The sequence below is a fragment of the Papaver somniferum genome, chromosome 7, assembly GCF_003573695.1.
Source record: "Papaver somniferum cultivar HN1 chromosome 7, ASM357369v1, whole genome shotgun sequence".
NCBI classification, from domain to species: domain Eukaryota; kingdom Viridiplantae; phylum Streptophyta; class Magnoliopsida; order Ranunculales; family Papaveraceae; genus Papaver; species Papaver somniferum.
The window spans coordinates 110,436,288-110,456,011 of NC_039364.1; the positions used below are offsets into that span (position 1 = coordinate 110,436,288).

At 34.9% G+C, this 19,724-nt stretch overlaps 1 protein-coding gene across 1 annotated transcript; it reads right to left on the reverse strand.

The window, feature by feature from the left end:
• Window positions 1-9,274: 9,274 nt before the first annotated feature.
• LOC113298120 (truncated transcription factor CAULIFLOWER A-like) lies at window positions 9,275-17,749 on the reverse strand. Its single transcript, XM_026546794.1, has 8 exons — window positions 17,254-17,749; window positions 11,160-11,235; window positions 10,976-11,040; window positions 10,528-10,627; window positions 10,355-10,396; window positions 10,101-10,142; window positions 9,896-10,011; window positions 9,275-9,751 (listed from the first exon to the last, which is right to left on the reverse strand). The coding sequence occupies exons 1-8, from the start codon at window positions 17,436-17,438 to the stop codon at window positions 9,628-9,630; spliced, it is 750 nt and encodes a 249-aa protein (XP_026402579.1). The 5' UTR covers window positions 17,439-17,749; the 3' UTR covers window positions 9,275-9,627.
• Window positions 17,750-19,724: the final 1,975 nt, after the last annotated feature.

The following is a 19,724-nucleotide window of genomic DNA, read 5'->3' on the forward strand; positions in this document are numbered from 1 at the left end:
ATGAAGGTTCTTTTTAGTTCAACTGTTAGTGAACTATTGGTGAAAATTTGTCTATTTTATTTCATTCATTTTGTGTCAATATTATTAAGTTTTTTCTAATTATTAATCTAACTATCATGCTTTGGTTTTGTTTTTACTTCCTAGGTTTATCTAATAGATTTATTAGTTTGAGTTCCTGTTTTGCTTGTATAACTGTATGACTATGATAGTACTTAAAATTCATGTTAATGAATTGAGTCAATAATTCCCAGAGAGAGTTGTTAACTGACAGCTAGTGTATATCTTCCTATAGGGGGTGCGATGAAGTATCTAAATCAATTGGTGAATGTTTGGGATTGAATTCGTTGTCAGAGATAGCCCTGGACAAAGGCCCTACAACATAAAATATATTCTTTGTATATTTTGTATCTTTGTATTCCTTGTACTCTAAGGAATATCTCTATAATCTTTAATATTATAAACATACAAGATTTTCTTGTGTTTCCCATTCATTGAGAACACCTAAATTATAGTCTCAACTCGGTATCACCTTGGTTTCCAAGGGCCTGTGTTCTGTTTTTTTTTTCTTTTTTTTTTTTCGATCCTTTCTTTTTCAACCCATTTTTTTAGGTCATCATGACTACCATGGAAGGATCATATAAATCTCCTCAAATCGATATTACCGATGAGGTTTCTTCTTCTTGGATTGAGATTCCTTTTGCCAGACTCCATGAAGTTATTTTAGAAAAGCTCAATGGTAATAACTTTCTTCTTTGGAAAGCTCAATTTTACCATCTTTGCAAGGTTATGGTCTTGAAGGTTTTGTTAATGGCTCCATCAACTGTCCGCCGTCTCAACTTGATAAGTCTCCAAAACCTAAGTTGCTATCTTGCGTTCGAACTGACTGTTGACTGCACACATGTTGAAGTGACTTCGTCTGTCGACTGCACAAATGACGACCACAGGAACCTGGACTCCATGCCTTTGTCACAACCAGCAACATTATTTTTAAATGATCAGTTAGTCCATTCAGTTCTACAATGAGTGATTACAAATTACCATCCAATGGTAACACGGGGAAAGGATAATATTTTTCAAAAGAAAGTTCTTGTTGTTTCCAAACATGCTAAAATCACTGATGGTTTGTTTGAGCCTTCGTATTATTCTCGGGACAAAAATGATCCTAAATGACGTCTTCCTATGGATTTGGAAATTTATGCGCTTATAAAGAATGAGACTTGGTCTATAGTTCCACCTCCTCTTAATCAAATATTATTGGTCGCAAATGGCTTTACCGAGTTTAAAGACGAGCTGATAGTACAGTCGAGCGTCGCAAAACTCGTCTAGTTTCCAAGGGGTTTAATCAACAAAAAAGTATTGATTATGGTGAGACTTTTAGTCCGGTTATTAAGCCATGCACTATTCGTATTATATTGACGTTAGCCTTGTCTTACCATTGGCATGTTCATCAACTAGATGTTCAAAATGCTTTTCTAAATGGCTTTCTCACTGAGGAAGTTTACATGAAATAACCTCCTGGTTATACAGATCCTCAGTTTCCAGATTACGTTTGCAAATCTCATCAGTCTATTTATGGCCTTAAACATGCTCCTCGTGCATGGTATACTCGTCTCAGTTCTTTTCTTCAGAAACTTGGCTTCGTTATCTCGGTTTCTGATACCTCTTTATTCATTCGACGATCAGCTGAGAGTATTATTGAAAAAGCGGGGGTTTAACAACCTCACCCAATATTTCGATTAGCAATCTGTATGGACTAACTCCAATATACTTTCTAGAGAATCAACTAGACATTCAGACCCAATCTAGATAAAAGTATATCAAAGAGTTAATATCTCAATCTCTCGATTTGATCTATACTCAAGCAAATGGAAATTTGCAAGTCTTTATCAAATACTAGAGAGATAAACTTGGATGGTACCAAAGACCAATATCCAAGTGTCAATCAATTTAAATCAACAACCAAAGGTTGGATATTCTAATTGATTGATCTTAATACACAACCTGTGATATTTCAATTATATAACAAAATATAATGCGGAATAAAAATAACACAGACACCAGAAATTTTGTTAACGAGGAACCGGAAATGCAGAAAAACCCCGGGACCTAGTCCAGATTGAACACCACACTGTATTAAGCCGCTACAGACACTAGCCTACTACAAACTAACTTCGGTCTGGACTGTAGTTGAATCCTAATCAATATCACACTGATTCAAGGTACAGTTACGCTCCTTACGTCTCTGATCCCAGCAGGATACTACGCACTTGATTCCCTTAGCTGATCCTACCCACAACCAAGAGTTGCTACGACCCAAAGTCGAAGACTTTAAAAAACAAATCTGTATCATACAGAAAAGTCGACGATGATAGATAAATCTGTCTCCCACAGATAAACCTAAGAGTTTTGTTCCGCCTTTTGATAAAATCAAGGTGAACAGAAACCAATCGATAACGTACTTATATTCCCGAAGAACAACCTAGAATTATCAATCAAATCACAATAATCTAAATCGTATGGTAGCGAAACTAGATATTGCGGAATCACAAACGATGAGACGAAGATGTTTGTGATTTTTTTTTATCTTGCCCTATCAGAGATATAATCTCAAGTTAAATATTCAATTGAACTCGTACGATAGAAAATGGAAAGATTAGATCGCTCAACTACAAGAGAAGTAGTTTTGTTTGGCTTCACAATCCCAATGAAGTCTTTCAGTCGTTAAACTACAGGGTCTCGAGAAGAAACCTAAGGTTAAAGGAGAATCGACTCTAGCAAAACCAACTAGTATCGCACAGGTGGTGTGGGGATTAGTTTTTCCAGTTGCTAGATGTCTCCTTTATAGGTTAAATTATGTTTGGAAGGCACATTTGGGGGTATATTTATGATCAATACCACGGATTCCAAATACTTATATAAAATACCCCCAGCTGTCCAATATACCAGAGCCGAGTATTATCTAATTAGCTAATTCCGAATATGTCCCAAAGAATCTGTCGCACGTATGTCGCGGTTCAATGACCCATATAAATCATGAAAGTACTATATTTTACCATTCCGTTTCTCTCTCTTCAAATATTGGGCGAGTATCTCCCAATAGAAAGCTTCAAACCCTAGTTTTTTTTGGTGCAAATTAGACCACGACATACGTGCTTTCACCCATCAAGTTCATTAAACGTAAGCTAAATTCCATCCCTACCGCGACCGCAACTCTAATTTCAGATTATTTTGTATGTTTTCCTAGCTTTTGCTTTTTGTTTGGATTGTGTCTAGGGTTTTGGGTTTTCGGCACTGGTAAAATCTTTTCCTTAAACTTATTTTAACACTCGCCCAATATCTGAATCCATGGATTTTTCATGGTTATTTCAATTCTGGAAGTAATAAATTACTAGTTATTTAGTTGTTTTATACTTATTTGTGTGTTTATTTTAGAATCGGAGAAACAACTCCATGGGTTTTTCATGGTTATTTCAATTCTGTAGATAATAAATTACTAATTATTTATTTGCTTTACACTTATTTGTGTGTTTGTCGCTGAATTTACTTTGTTTTTTCTAGACCATGGTTTAGTCCATCATCTTGAAAAAAAAGAAAATTGTTTCTCCTTTCAGATACTGACCCTATAAAACCATACATCTTAAATACAGATATTTATCCCTTGACATTTAACCCTGTTTAATCCTTTGCAAAATTAAGTATGTATAGTTCTCATAACAAACCCACTTAAACTTTTGACCGGATTGAGAGTGAATGTTATATCGTGTAGAGAATGAATTGATATGATGGTAAATTGATTGCTTATCCGTGGTGTTAGGAAAAGATGTCTGCTACTACAGCAGGAGGTGCAACAGATACTAACATCCAAGATGATGTCAGGTCCAAAGAATCGTTAGAGACAGCTGTTGCATCAGGAACCGAACCATTGTAAGTTTGTTTTATTAGTTTTAGTCTTTTAGGTTCATTAGTATTTGGGTTTTATAACTAGACTGGCGCTGAAACTGTGAGATGGTTTGAGGATAGCCATGTCAAAGAATCCTCTGCCCTTTCAAAATATTATAGTTGCTGCATATCCTCGGAAGAAACTGACTTGAAGCATCTCATGTGTATAGCAAGTTTGTTCACCTACAATAGTATCGGGACAACTTCCCGAAAGTAACAAATCACTCAGCCATGCTACTAATGTCCACCATCATGGGTCGTTTGAGCGATATGGCTTGCGCAGTATTTGCTTCAACGGCAGTTGGCCACTTTCTGGATATGCCTGATACCAAAAAAAGTGGTGCGATTTTGCATTATCTACTCTCACGAGAAATTGTGAGACAAGATGATGGTGATCCATTTTGTATGAACTTTGGGGTTGGAGGACATATCTTGAGGTTTGGGATGAAAGAATTCGCACTTGCTACATGACTTAATTTCAAGTTGACAGCGGCAGGAAAGGAAGATGTAATTAACACACTCCCAAAATCTATCATGGATTCACCAATCATGAAAACTCATTTCTCTAGGGAAAAAAGGTAACATTAATTGAAGCCCTGACGCGATTCGAAACGTGAGATTTGACCACTTGTACTAACGATGAGAACGCTAAGTTGGCAGTTCTCGTTTTGCTTTTGGGATTCCAGCATAGAGATGCAATAAACGGCGTATAATGCCATTTGGTGGATAACTTGGATACCTTCAACAAGTTCCTATGGGGCCATGTTACTCTCAAAAGAACCATCCACCGCTTTCGTTCAGCTCTGATGGTGAAGGATGGAAAGAAAACTAAGAAATCCAGTGTTGTCGAGAAAGACAAGGAACCAAAGAAAAGTGGTGGGTTGGGCTTTCCTCACTACAACTACAGATTGTTTGGACTGTCACCTGCTCTGACGGTAAGTTGACAATAGTTATATATATTTGTTAAAGTGGACTTATTCATCTTGTATTATTGGGAGGTTTAGTTTGTACAGTTCTAGTTCTTACTATTGTTGTTATTTCAGGCTTGGGCATTGGAAAGCATTCCTGCAATTAGGGGTTTATGTTGATGGGTTGTGTTGAAACATACAATCGGTAGAACACCACACTGTATTAAGCCGCTACAGACACTATCCTACTACAAACTAACTTCGGTCTGTACTGTAGTTGAACCCTAATCAATATCACACTGATTCAAGGTACAGTTGCGCTCCTTACGTCTCTGATCCCAGCAGGATACTACGCACTTGATTCCCTTAGCTGATCTCACCCACAACCAAGAGTTTCTACGACCCAAAGTCGAAGACTTTAATAAACAAATCTGTATCATACAGAAAATTCTACGATGATAGATAAATCTGTCTCCCACAGATAAACCTAAGAGTTTTGTTCCGTCTTTTGATAAAATCAAGGAGAACAGAAACCAATTGATAACCCGGACTTATATTCCCGAAGAACATCCTAGAATTATCAATCACCTCACAATAATCTAAATCGTATGGTAGCGAAACTAGATATTGCGGAATCACAAACGATGAGACAAAGATGTTTGTGATTTTTTTTATCTGGCCCTATCGGAGATATAATCTCAAGTCAATTATTCAATTGAACTCGTATGATAGAAAATGGCAAGATCAGATCGCTCAACTACAAGAGAAGTAGTTTCGTCTGGCTTCACAATCCCAATGAAGTCTTTCAGTCATTAAACTACAGGGTCTCGAGAAGAAACCTAAGGTTAAAGGAGAATCAACTGTAGTAAAACCAACTAGTATCACACAGGAGGTGTGGGGATTAATTTTTCCAGTTGTTATATGTCTCCTTTATATAGTTTTCAAATTAGGGTTTGGAATCCAAGTTACCTTGGTAACAAAGCATTCAATATTCACCGTCAGATGAAAAACCTGATTTAACCAAGCTAATATCTTTCAACCGTTAGATCGAAACTTAGCTTGTTACACACAAATAAAATGTATTTCATTTATGTTTGAGTAACCGTACCTAAACGTGTACACTTAGTTGGTTCACAAATAGTTAACCAATGGTTAGCCATATGAGTACTTTCATATTAACCGTACTCATCTTATTCACATAACTAGTTCAAATGACTCATAAGAACTAGTTGAAGAGTTGTTCCATTGCTTAGGTCTTTATGAATAAACACAATTGAAACAAAATCGGTTTGATTCACTTGAATCAATTCATGAACAATATAGCCACGGTTTTCAAAGATTGCACTCCTTATTGATTTATTGTTTAAGTTCATGATCTTCCGATTTGAGAAATATAACCAGCTTGGGTACGCGTACGGGTACGTGTACCATAGCTACCGGATTTGAGTTTAGAAACTCAGAAGAAATTTTCGGTCGAAAACTTCGGTGGGTACGCGTACGGGTATGCATACCTAAGGTGACTGGTTTAACAGTTTGCAAACTTACAAACTCAACAGAAATTTTCGGTTCGAAAACTTCCGCTGGTACGCGTACCTAACATGTCTCCTTCACCAATACCGTATGCACACATATGCACACACTTGATTTTCGGAACATGGATTTATACACTAATGTGCGAACACCCTATATATGCTTATATCCATAGTTGGTTACGTAATCTCAACTCTACATTTCAATCATTGAAACATTCTTCTATAATGTTATAACAGTCGTTATTCACAACTATCGTCATCAATTTTCAAGATTGAAACGTCATCATGACTTTCCTCACGGGTAAAGATGAAAAGTGGTTAAAGCGAAAGCTTACCAACATATATTTCGAGAAAAAGATAGGCGAGTAAACTCGGCTCGAAATAGCAAATGTGTATGTATGAAAACTATCATACTTATACGACTTTGTCTCAAGAGTAGGAGATATAGTAGATAGACTTTTGAGTGATAGATAAGTTCAAGTCTCTGCATACCTTTTAGTCGGATGAAGTTCCACTGGTTCCTTGAGTAGTTCTTCGTCTTCGTAAGATGATCACCATGGAGTCTGGAGCTCAACTACACTAAACTGTCCTAAACCGAGACTTAGCTATAAGTAGTCTAGAAATCAAGACATATAGTTTTGACAACTAAACTTGACAAACATGCTTGAGATAGCAACGCATGCGAGTTCGACCGAGCAATGCTCTAACAATTATAATTTCTTTTGGTTTATGTGGAAGACATAATTTTAACGGGTTATTCTATGGCATGTATACAATCCCTTTTGACTACTCTTCACAATAAGTTTTCTCTCAAGGATCTTGGCTCTCTTTCATATTTTCTTGGCATAGAGGTCGCACAAGTTTCTGGTGGGTTATTCCTTTCCCAACGTCTATACATTGAAGACCTTCTTGTTTGTGCCAACATGCAAGGAGCAAAACCAGTCACCACTTCGTTTAACACCTCCATTGAGCTCCACCCAGTTGATAGTCATCTCTTATCTGATGTTACTATGTACATGAGTTAGTTGGTGGTCTTCAGTATCTCTCTATGACAAGACCGTACATTGCCTTTGTTGTTAATAAGGTATGTCAATTAATGCATAAACCGACAGAAGCACATTTGGTTCTTGTCAAACGTATACTTCGATATTTGCATCATACTTCTACCTTTGGCATTCTACTTCTCCCGACCAAAATCTGCATGTTAGTTTTTCGGCATATACTGATGCTGATTGGGAGGGCGATCATCTTTATCGTCATTCCACGAGTGTTTATTGCGTTTATCTTGGTTTTAATCTCATTTCTTAGAGTTCCCGCAAGCAACAAACATTATCCCGGTCTAGTACTGAATATGAGTATTGTGGTTTGGCTATTACGACTGCTGAGTTAATGTGGATTGAATATCTTCTTCGTGAACTTCAGGTTGCTATTCATTTTCCTCCCACTCTTTGGTGTGACAACTTGGGAGCAACTTATTTTACCATCCAGTTTTTCATGGTCGTACAAAGCATATAGAAATTGATTATCACTTTGTCCATGAGAGAGTTCAAAGTGGGAAACTTGATGTTAGATTTGTTTCATCCAAGGATCAAATTGCAAATATTTTTACGAAGTCTACTCCAAAGGATCATTTTAGTAGGCTTCACTCTAAGCTCAATGTCATTGACAATCCACTTAGATCCAGGGGGAGTATCAGACTTATAACAGACATGACTCAACAAGTCACGACTGTATCTGTTTTCTTTAATATATTTTGTATTATATGCAATATTTTTGTAAAATATATTCTTTGTATTTTTTCTTTGTTTCATCTACTTGTATCATGCCCTCATGACAAATCTTTATGGAATTCTCTCCACATCAATATTGCTTAAGTCATGGAAAACTGCAAGTCTGTCAGAGAATGGATCATCTCTTGGTTCTCACTAGTCAATCATACAAGTATTGAAGAATTGGACAGATGGAGGAAAACACTTATGGTAGCATGCTGGATAATCTGGAAAGAAAGATGTGACTGTATCTTTCAAAATAAAATCCTCAACACTGCTAATATTGTTTCTAGAATTAATTACTAGTTAGTTAGTTTTAGTAGCATGAGTTGTTCTCAAGTCATATGTAGGAATAATCTATTAGATTGTACTTCATCTATAAATCATCTGCATTCTGACATTACAACATGTACAATATATGTTGATGCTTCTTTTGATCACCATACTAACAATTGTGGCACTGGTATGGTGCCTTTTTCAGGGGCAGGTGAAACCAAAGGATTCAAAGGTTCCTATGCAGATAGAGTGACAGATTCAGAAGCTGGAGAATGTATGGCGATATTGGAAGCACTTAGCTGGATCAAAGATTCAAGGATAAATAATGTCAAAGTGATAGCAGATGCAGAAATTGTAGTTAACTCTATCTTACCGAATAATTCCTTTGTTATATGGGAGAACAGGAAGATTGTCAGAGATATCAAACTTCTTATGAGCTCCTTTATTAGTTGTCGGTTTACTAATGTTAAGAGAGACATCAATAATTTGGCAGATGCCATTGCTAAGAAAGTGAGAAGAGAGAAAGTTTCTACTGAAGTTTCTCACAATGTATTAAGTTGTTTACAAACCTTCTTACGCAGGCATATTGAGCCTGCCAATATTTAATAAAATGCTTCTTATTATAAAAAAAAAAACAAGGAATATCTATGTAATCTTTAATATTAATATTATAAATATACAAGATTTCTTTGTGTTTCTCATTCATTGAGAATACCTAAATTACAATCTCAACTCAAATGATATGTATTTGATTAAACATGATAGGTGAGAAGATAGGAGTTTGATTTACCCAGTAACTAGTAACATTAATCATTGAAGTAAAAAGATCAACAGTTTCCTAATAAGTCCATTGTGTAAAATACGCCCATAGGTTCTAAATTATAGAACAAAGTCTTTGTGCACTTCTCACATCCAATTGACATAACCACTTTTGGTTGGTGTGTTGCAGTACATCATCATTGTCGTAGTAAAATATATAAGAATAGAGATACAACATTACATGCATGGTACATTGAACTATTAGCTAGAGAAGGGATAGTGAGATGAGAAGAGATGATAATACATTTCATCTCTTATCTATGTATAACATTTATGATTATGCCTATGTCATAACTAAGTACACAGACACGATTGCGACGGATAGACACCCAAAAATTTACAAGAAATGTAAGACGAGATAGATATGAGATTATTCGGTTACTTTCATTCATTAACATGGCGAAGCATCCATGGCGGCATAAGTGTAGCAGTGTTGGTTCTAGTAGTCTGAGTTCGATTCCCTTCTTCGTTCCCGTTGTCTCCTCCTCTCGCCTGGTAACTTCCGCTTCTGTTTCAAAAAAATGTTCACTTAGTAGTATTCACATGTATTCAAGTTTGTTCAGTTACGTTGTGTTTGCTTTGCTGACTTCAGGTAGGAGTCAGGCGTTCCATATACTGAAAAATAAACATGACAGAGAAGAAGAGAGAGTACCCAATATTTAAGGAAGGAAGCGACTGAGACAGTAGGAAGGAGGGAGAGGATTGGCCTTGACTAAACTGCGAAGCCTGTTGCTGCTGTGCTGCTACTTCCTTCTCCTTTTCTTTGAGCTGAATTTGATAATATCACATAATTTAGTTGAATGCAGTAATCTCTCGCATAAGAGAAGAAAAATTAAAAAGGAGAGTTATCCATTTACCTGCTTTCCTAGTTTGTTGTTCTGCTCCTGCAGTGCTTTCTCCTGTTAGACACAAATCATCCACAGTTTAAGAATCACGTGAACTTAAATCAAATATATGAGTACCTTAGAAGGGTCCAAAGATGATAAATTAAGAAAGCACGAGCCTTAAGCAAAAGAACGGTATTTGAAAAAGAGTAGTAAAATTTGGGGCCATATGTAGAGTAATGATGATCGTTGATCATTTATATGGAAAAGCTTAAGAAAGGTCTTACCTTTTTCTGAAGCTCAGAAATGGATTCATACATGAGTTGGTTCTGCATGAGAAAAGAATAGTTACTATTCAATTTTGTAACCTAATTGACCACTACAATACAAAAACGTTATTAAATTGAGTCGGGAACTGTAGATTTTTTATTTTTTAATTCAAGGTTAGAAAATAATCTACCTTTCTTGACCTAATCTGTTTCAGTGCAACATCTAGCTGTTGTTCTAGATTTTGGAGCTCTTTAAGACTCATGGATTGTAAGTCTTCCCCCATAAAATGCCTGCAAAGAATACACCACAAACCCAATTCAGTCAAGAAAACTATAAAGATTCTTACTCATCATAAGATAAATATTCCCTTAACAATGATAGTTGTATGATATGGTGTTCAACACGCCAGTAAAGGGTTGTTGGGCACGATTAGTTAAGGGAAAAATACAGACACAACCTTATTGCATGCATATGTTTGCTTTGTCAGTTTGTAACAATGCTTAGTAGAATCTTATCATTCTATAGTTATAGAAACAACTGTATTGATCTAAAGAAAGTACACATTATCTAGAAGCAAGTGCTGTATACAAGTATCACTGGGTTAACGTGGAAAACATCTTGAAAGAGGAGTGTGTTACCTCTGGTTTTTCTGTAAGATTTCAATCTTTGATTTAAGCTTGCTATACTCTAGGGACCAGTTTCCCTGCACAGTACAGTAATGAAGCAATATAAGAGGAATTTGACACAAGAAAAGAAAAGAAAAAGACAAAAAGCGAGAAGCATCATTGGCTTTCGGAGGATTTATTAGTTTATCATTTATACCTGATCAATTTCAGTTGTGACAAGCTCCCGTTCAGCATACGAGTACCTCTCATAGCGCTCAAGGATCCTATCCATGCTGTTGATATCATGAAAACCAAATGAAATGAAAATTTGCTGGTTTAAGTATGAAAGTAGAAAAGATGTCCGATAAAATATGACAAGGAAATGAGATTCATGGTTATAGATATAAAAGCATGGAACCAAAAAGATAACTGGGTACATTGCAAGAAATCAGGAATTTGAGAAAGGTACTTCTAGGTTTTAAATTATCAGACCAACTAAACCAAATGTGCAAAGGCCCTAGTTTTCTATGATCTTTGCATTATTTCATTCTTTGTTTGGATCGGCTCGTCTCCTTGTTTTTGCCCAGCACCATACTCTATAAGCATCAAAAAGAGATCAATCCTTCTTACTTTGTAAATAAAAGAATGGAATATAACTAACTCTAAGAGAACAGGTAGTTATAGCTGATACTAACCCTGCAAAACAAGCATGTCAAGAACTCAAGGAGTTCTAACAATCTAACCCTAGCTAGGAGTTCTAACCTTGAGGAGTTCTAACCTTGAGCCTTGTTAGGGTCTAACTCGAGCAGCTTCCTCTGAGCCCTTGAGCCTTGTCTGCCCAGTTGGGGTCTAATTCCACACTCACCTGAGTCAGGGAAGACAACTAAAACTAACTTTTGGCTAACTATGAGCTATGCACCTGTGTTCCACACCACTTAACTCAGTCCTACTTTAGGAGATTCCATGACTTATTAGTCTCCACAAAGAACTCCACTTATTCCATGTGGGAGTAATCCAAATCAGTAACCGATCTTCTTCTTAAATCTCAGTTGCATCCTACCTGTAGCCTATACTACATGCAAGCAGGAGGTAATCCACAACAGAGGTCAATATAGATGCATGTCCTGTTGTCGGTTAGGGTATTATTTCCCTTCTAATAATGGTGAAACGTCTTTGGGACTCAGAATTTCTTGACAGTTATGCCGACCAAGAAGGATACTGGTTGTAATATAAGCAACAGATGCAAACCCTAATTGAGCCGAGGAATGCAAATTATATTAGTAAAAGACATGGAATTATGATCACTTCATTTCATGATAGGAACCAATTTTATTTTATTTTGTTAAATTGCAGTGTACCTATCTCCAACTTGCAAGGAAAGCATCGTCCAAGGCTTGTAGGTCGTAGAAATCTAGTGTGCCCAAGCAATGTAAGAGTACTAAATTTTACAATTCATCCTTCACTAACACGTAGATCTCTAAATGCTATCTCTATCTAGAACAAGTCAAGAACACTTAACAGAGTTCTCTTTCTACCCACATCATGATAGTAGAACCTGAAGATAATCAACAACTATCCAAATCTGAAACACAACATCCCTCCATTTAACCGTTCGTACATTGACTAATTCAGCTCACTCCATAACCAATAGTTGACTTACTGAATACCTTGCTCAGTAGTTCAGTTTCATGCTTCAAACAAGTAACTAGCTAAGTTGCACTAAACTCAAAACGTACCCCTAGTTTTGCTAAGGAAAAATGAGGGGGGTATTTATATAATGCTTCCAATTACCACTAGCATTATTAGTGAATTGCGCTTATTGAAATTGATAACTGGCCTCGTTGGCACTCATGCCTAGCTATTCGTACCCATGCATGTCACCATACCTAGTGGTTCGCCAAGGGTTAACCCAGCACAATCATTTAATGAGAGCAAAATTAACGCCAAAGGCAATTCAGTTACCTGTGTGTTTTCAAGAGCTTGACTAAGGCTGCTTGAGTTTTCAAACAAATGGGTTTTCATCAATTAGCTGGTTCTACTTACTTTGCCTAATATTCATGTGGCTTAGTAGTATCTATTGTGTCCATTATGCACTTATGTATACCAACTCAGAGAAACTTTCTAATCACACCCAGGAGCTTCTAAGAGAATAGTGCCATTTCCAAGTTATTCTCTCTTCGGAAACAAGGACAACCTGATTTTTCAAAATTTCTAAAATGAGCAATTTTGATAATAACTTGAGCTTTTGCTTCAGTGGCTGCTGTGACATTGTAGGTGAATGAAGCCTAGTTTAAAACCACAGGAAATGTGAGGGGGCAAGTAAAGAGTAGAATTATTTGCCTATTTTAAAAGCCTAAAATATGTTAACGCCTGTTCCAGTTCCCTTCACGGAAATAAAGATTGTAAACGAAAAATAGCATGTGCGACAGCATACATGCGTGTATAAATTTTTTTTGTAAGTGGGTTCCCTAAACCTCTCACCATTTTTCCTATACTAACAAATCATAAAGAAGTACTAACCTTGGAACGAATTACTTGATGTGCACAAAATAGAGGATATGCATTCTTGCTATCAGTAACAAGGGTTATAACAGATAATGCCAAAATTCAAATCGTTTCTAATTTTATGCACTACAGAGCTCCAACTATATGTATTAGATTAACTTATATGCTTATAATTATAGCAACTGGAGAAGCTTTCACCTGGCTGCATGTAGTGGGAGCAGTGATGACTTATCTATATACTTTTTTTTTGAAAAATGCAAAATTCAATATAATAAGAAAGGGTGCAAAGGTAGCATCCTCAAAAGATACAAAAAGAGATGAGCAGCGACCATATAGAGAGCTTACAACAAATTAGTCTCTAACTTATCTATATACTTATTATAACTAAAACATCTATCACCGAACAATTGCACTTTCCTATATACTTTTTTTAGGCAGTCTGAGTTATTGGTCACTAAAGTTGGTGTGCAAATTTTGGAGATGAGGTCGTAAAAATATCACCACCTGAAACTGTAGTACTGTACCATCTCTATAGGCATTTAAAATTTTCAATTTATATTTATTATATGCATTCATGCAAGATAAATTGATCTTTGCAACAAAATCGTTCTTGCAAGAGAATCAGCAACGTGAAGTTCAATTCTAGCAAACAAAGAACAAAATTTTAACAGAAGAAAAATATGAAGTTGAATTGAATGAGGGGATGTGTCTAGTGGTAGTAATTAAAGTAGTTGAGTGATGACACCCACCACCTGAAGTCGAACCTCTTATTCCATAATTTACCGATCAAAGAGTCGAAAACAATGATAATAAGCTGTACTATTCGACTTGCATCCCATTAACAGAAACGAGGTTGTCAATTTCTGAACAAGATTGAAGTTGCAGGGAAATAAATGACTTAAATCCGCGGTCCATCTACAAGTATATTTAAGAAGTTTGATCTACATCCTATCTCCTATCTAAGTTCACTCCTTATATTATATATATGCATCTCTCATAACCACAGCAAGGCCTTTAATCAGCAGCACTTACAATTAATTATCACCACTCTAGAGTATATATAGCTTTTCAACTAGTAAATCAACATTTGTATAACACGTACAGATTTAGTTACTTGTATACATACCTTTTGTACGTTGTAAACCATTAACCAGATATGACGGCTATACTTTAAATCTTTAAATTAAACATAAACTCATAGAAATATCAAGTTCCTATTTCTGCTGGTAATCACATTATACTATGATCATCGACACATGCTAATCCTGGGTGACTCATTATGTGAATAAAAAGTTACTAGCTGCATGCAAATTATCAGCTCGAGTTCTTAAACTATGTTTCTAACAATATGAGCCAGAAGCTGTTCAGGCTACGCTAGCTACACATATTATCTCTGAGTTAAAAATGAGCACCACAATTCTATATGTATATATATATATACAAAAGGAATTAGCAACAAATTCTATTTTTGCAAAAGAAGATGAAATTTATTAATAAAGAACAAAAATAGAAAGAAGTGAAAATTTGAATAATAGAACCAACAGAAAGGATTATAAGGTAATACCAAAGTAAACCAACCATTTATGTAGCTTAATCTAAAGCAACCCAGCGATGATCAGAGCTAAACTATAATATTGGCTTTCTTAATTAAGCTAATTAAGTTTATCTTAATTAATTATACATAAATCAAGTAACGGCAATTATATTATTTAGTGAACGTACAACAAATCAAATTTCTACACAAATGTCAATTGTGTTGAAGTAACCTCGAGGACAATGAAGTCATACAAATGTATATCATCAAGAACCAAAGTAAACAAACTAAGACACTAACTAAATTTTTTGAAATGTTATCAATGCAATTGTTTTTTTTTTTTCTTTCCCTATTTTACTAGCTGATCATGAATCTAGCTCCAATCAACACATCAATTAGTCCATCCCTAAAACACAAACAAGAATGGGAAATAAATAATCAGACAACTAACTAGGTGAGTTGTGTATAAATCTTAATTTGTAAACAAAACAATTAAGGAAAAAGGAAGAACAAAATTAGAATAGTGCTACATGCAGATATTTACTACTTGTTCTCTTTTCCTTAAAATGTACACACACTCTCTCTGTCTCTCTCTCTCCAACTATCTATCTATCCATCTCTATATCTTCTGATACAAAAATATCAGTACATATATACATGTGCGCGAATGACCATATAATGCATGTCCCTTTCATCATGCATGGATATAAATATATACGTATATTGCTCCCTTGGGATTCACTTAACAATCATCGTACAACCAAAAAAAAAGAACCCAAAGCTGCATATAGCTACCTAAAAAGCTACTTCCATACTGTTAACATTGGAAAAACTTAGTTCTGCTGGATTGTTTGTTGTCTTTTTCTTTCTCTGTTGGTTAATAACTCTATAACGGACTATGCAGATATATATAGAGCGTAGGATTACTATTACTATATAAAAGTAAAATTAAAAATAAAACTAATAGAATACGCATGCAAATACAAAGTACAACCTACTTACGTATACATAGCTCATCAAAACATTTCCCATTGCTTCCAATCCGTACTAGTTTACACCATCACTTTTTTTTTATGGAAGTACTACTACGTTTTTTATGACTTAGCTATCCTCAAAAAGTTTTTTTGGGCAAACATCATCTGAGAGAGATAGGTAGAGAAAAAGAGGTGCAAAACCTAAAACTCATTCTCATTAAGGAGAAAAAAACAACAGAAGCAACTTATCAGATCTCCTGGCCAGAGAGGAAAATGGAACCCGTAGAATGAGACAGAGAATTGTGAAGCCCAAATTTAGATAGATAGAAATATGCAAAAAGAAAGCCCTAGGAGATACTACTGAGTAGTGAGGATGATGTAGTAGGATAATCAACTCAGACCTATTATAGATAGGGAAAGGAAATGCAAAAACAAACCAGTAAACAGAAGATATATGTCATCAATCAAGATTAAAGATGAAATACAAAACAAAGAAGTTAGAGAAGAGACCATATCAAATCAAATATCAAATTAAGAAGAAATAAATGGTAGCGAGAGAGATTGGTGGGTAACTCAGACTTGGTCATTGCTATATATATATATATATACTCTCAGATGATATTTAAATAGTAATAGAAAAATAAGGAATGGAGGGAAGAGACTATAATTGCCAAAACTGCTTAATAAGTTTTGCATGAATTTACCAAAATAAGAAAAAACATCCAATGATCTTCACACAGATTAAGTCTATCAATAAAAACAAAAGTTATAGAAAATTGTTATTATATTTTATTCTTCCACTACACTACTATCATGATTTGGACTAATTAAATAATTATAAATCAGATTAGATGCTTTTCTCTTCACAATATTAGAAAAGGAAAAATCAACTCAAGAAGAAGAAAAGTTTACCACTTTGTTTCCTAAAATGAAATGAGATATATGCGATAATAAGAAGAAGATAACGAAAAATGTTACTAGCTATTTTGATACAATGTTTGAGATCTTATTTATACATATAATTGAACAAAAAACCAATCATTTACACACAAAAGCCATATATAGAGGATCATAAAAGTTGTAGTGGAATGAACAAACCGAAATGTAACCGTCACCATCGTAATTCTAAACCTGAAAAAATTGGATCCTAGCTACAAAAAAACATCCACGATTTCAAAATTTTAAGAGAAATGGAGAGATGAAAATAACAAGGATCATAAAATCTTAGAAACGATAAATAAAAACATGCGGTTAATCAGAAAAAGAGAGAAGAGAAAAATGGAAGAAGATGAAAGTACCCGGAATCAGTAGAATATTCAAAGAGTTTTCCCTTAGTAGAGAAAACAATCAAAGCAACTTCAGCATCACAAAGAACTGAAATTTCATGTGCTTTCTTCAACAATCCTGATCTTCTCTTTGAAAACGTCACTTGTCTATTTATCTTGTTTTCGATTCTCTTCAGCTGAACCCTTCCTCTACCCATACTTAATTAATTATTACTTAATAACCGTCTTATTTGATTTTTAGTTCAGGCCAAAGAAGAAGAAGAGAAACCCTAAAAGTAGAATATATAAGGAGTAGTAGTTGAGTTCTTGACACAAGTAAAGATAAAAGAAGAGGAGAAAGAAACAGAAAAAGAAAAATGGAAAGAAATCTGTGCGTCTTCTTAGAAGAATTTTGAAATGTAATATAAATAGCAAGTTTATAGTCTAGGTTTGTTTATATGGGAATGGGAGAGAGAGAAGAATGGAGTTTGGAAAATGGGGGAAATACCGCTTTGGAATAAGAAAAGTAGTTTCAGATGCAAAAGATAAAGTGGTTTTAAGAAACCATGGTGGTGGGTTTTGGCAGAAACGTTGTCGAGTTCTCATTGGTCAATACACTATTTAACAGTGTTATTGTCCCGTATTAGAGCCACAGATTTCTGACAAATCTAAAACACGTCCGTACAGTTTAAGGATTTCTAGGTAAATAACCAAATAATTCAGGGATTTGATTTGCTGTAAGAGCATTATATACCTTTCTAGTTTCTGGTAGACTAGTGTCCGAATTTTTAAGTGTTAACTGCGGTACCCTACTTCACCATTTTTCTCTCTTTTTCCATTTATAGCCGAAGGAATAAGGTTTGAAAAGCGGACCATCACAAAGATCGTTTGCCTGTGTCCGTGATTGTTCAGAGAGTTTTAATGGAAGTGGGCACGTTTACTATGAAGCTGCATTATTTAGCTTACAAAAAGTTTTTCAAGCCGTTTTTACGGTGAAATAGAAAAGGAAAAATAAAATTGAATAGAGATTTGTATTTAAGTGTTATAATGGGCTTTATTACGTATTACTTAACGGGGATAGTCCAGTTGGCTAGAAGTTGAACTTCCAAGTTATTATATATAGGTTATTAGGGGTTCAACTCCCGCTGCTGATTAAAAAAAAAGGCGTTAGTATGTGTTTTTTATTTTTTCAAAGGTATAGATTTTGACTTCCTTCGGTATAAATTTAGGAGTCAAATGACAATTAAATTTTTTACTTTTTACGATGTGCTTTTCTTTATAATGCATTTTCTTTTCTTTTTCCTTTGACAAGATACGATTTATTAAGTATGTGATAGGAAAAGAAAGTGCCTTTCGTTATTTTGTCTTCGGTGTTGATGCCCTTAAATGATAGTCATTTTTCAGAAAAAGCCCTTTTCTGTAAATTAAGTGTATGAGGAAAAATAATTTTTCATTTTCATTATCAATCGTTCTAACGATGACATCTGATGAAAAACGGAGTATATAATTCTAAAATTGATTAGGATAACGATGATGAAGATGGTTATGATGATGAAGATGCTTATGATGATGGTGGTACTAAAGGCAACAAGTTTTAACATGAAGATTAGTAATTTAGTATGATGAAGGTCTCGACATCTAAGAATAACCAGTGGACAATAACATCGACAATACTTGAATCAGGGTGGTATTGGTAGTTAGTTTATTTATCAACAATCCTATGTTGACCGGGATTGTGTCTCGGGAGAAATTTTGCAGGATAAATCTCCTAGGAGCCCATTACAAAGAATTATAAGTGGTGCTTACCCCATGTGGGCCCATCGGGGCTATGTCTTATGGAATTTTCCCCGGAATTACAACCAAGTAAATTATTATGTTGTTTAACTATCAAATTTCAAAATTAGTTTATTAATTATGTTGTTTTATAAAAATTTAACTCTATAACCATGTGTATATTTTGTATTATATTTTCATTATTTAATTTATTTCTTGGATTTTCGAATAATAATTTATTTGTAAAAACATCTTTCACATGCTTATAACGTCCCAAAAATAACTCTTAATAACAATCGTCTAAAACACTTATCACAATTGTTATGATTTGAAAATATCTATAAATGAGGAGCGTATTGTTGTTATATAATTAATGTTAGGGCCATAAGGTCAATTCTCAGGTTCGTGATTGTTTTCACGGATATACTTCCAGGCTGAGTATTAATTTATTTAGTTAATATCTACTTGAATTCGTAATTTCGTAATTCGATATAGGTAATTAGGATAATCATATAATTTTAGCCAAATTGGGATATATTAAGGTTAACTCAGTGTGGTTATTGGTATTGAAAAGACGAGGGTACCCAAATACATCACGATCTTTAATTTATCCACCTATAAGTCCTCTTACCGAAAGTGATTGTTTATGGACAAAGTCGAGACAATACTACAAATCGGTATTCACACTTTGTGTGATTGTCTATGGATACGAGATCGAGACAATACGAGTA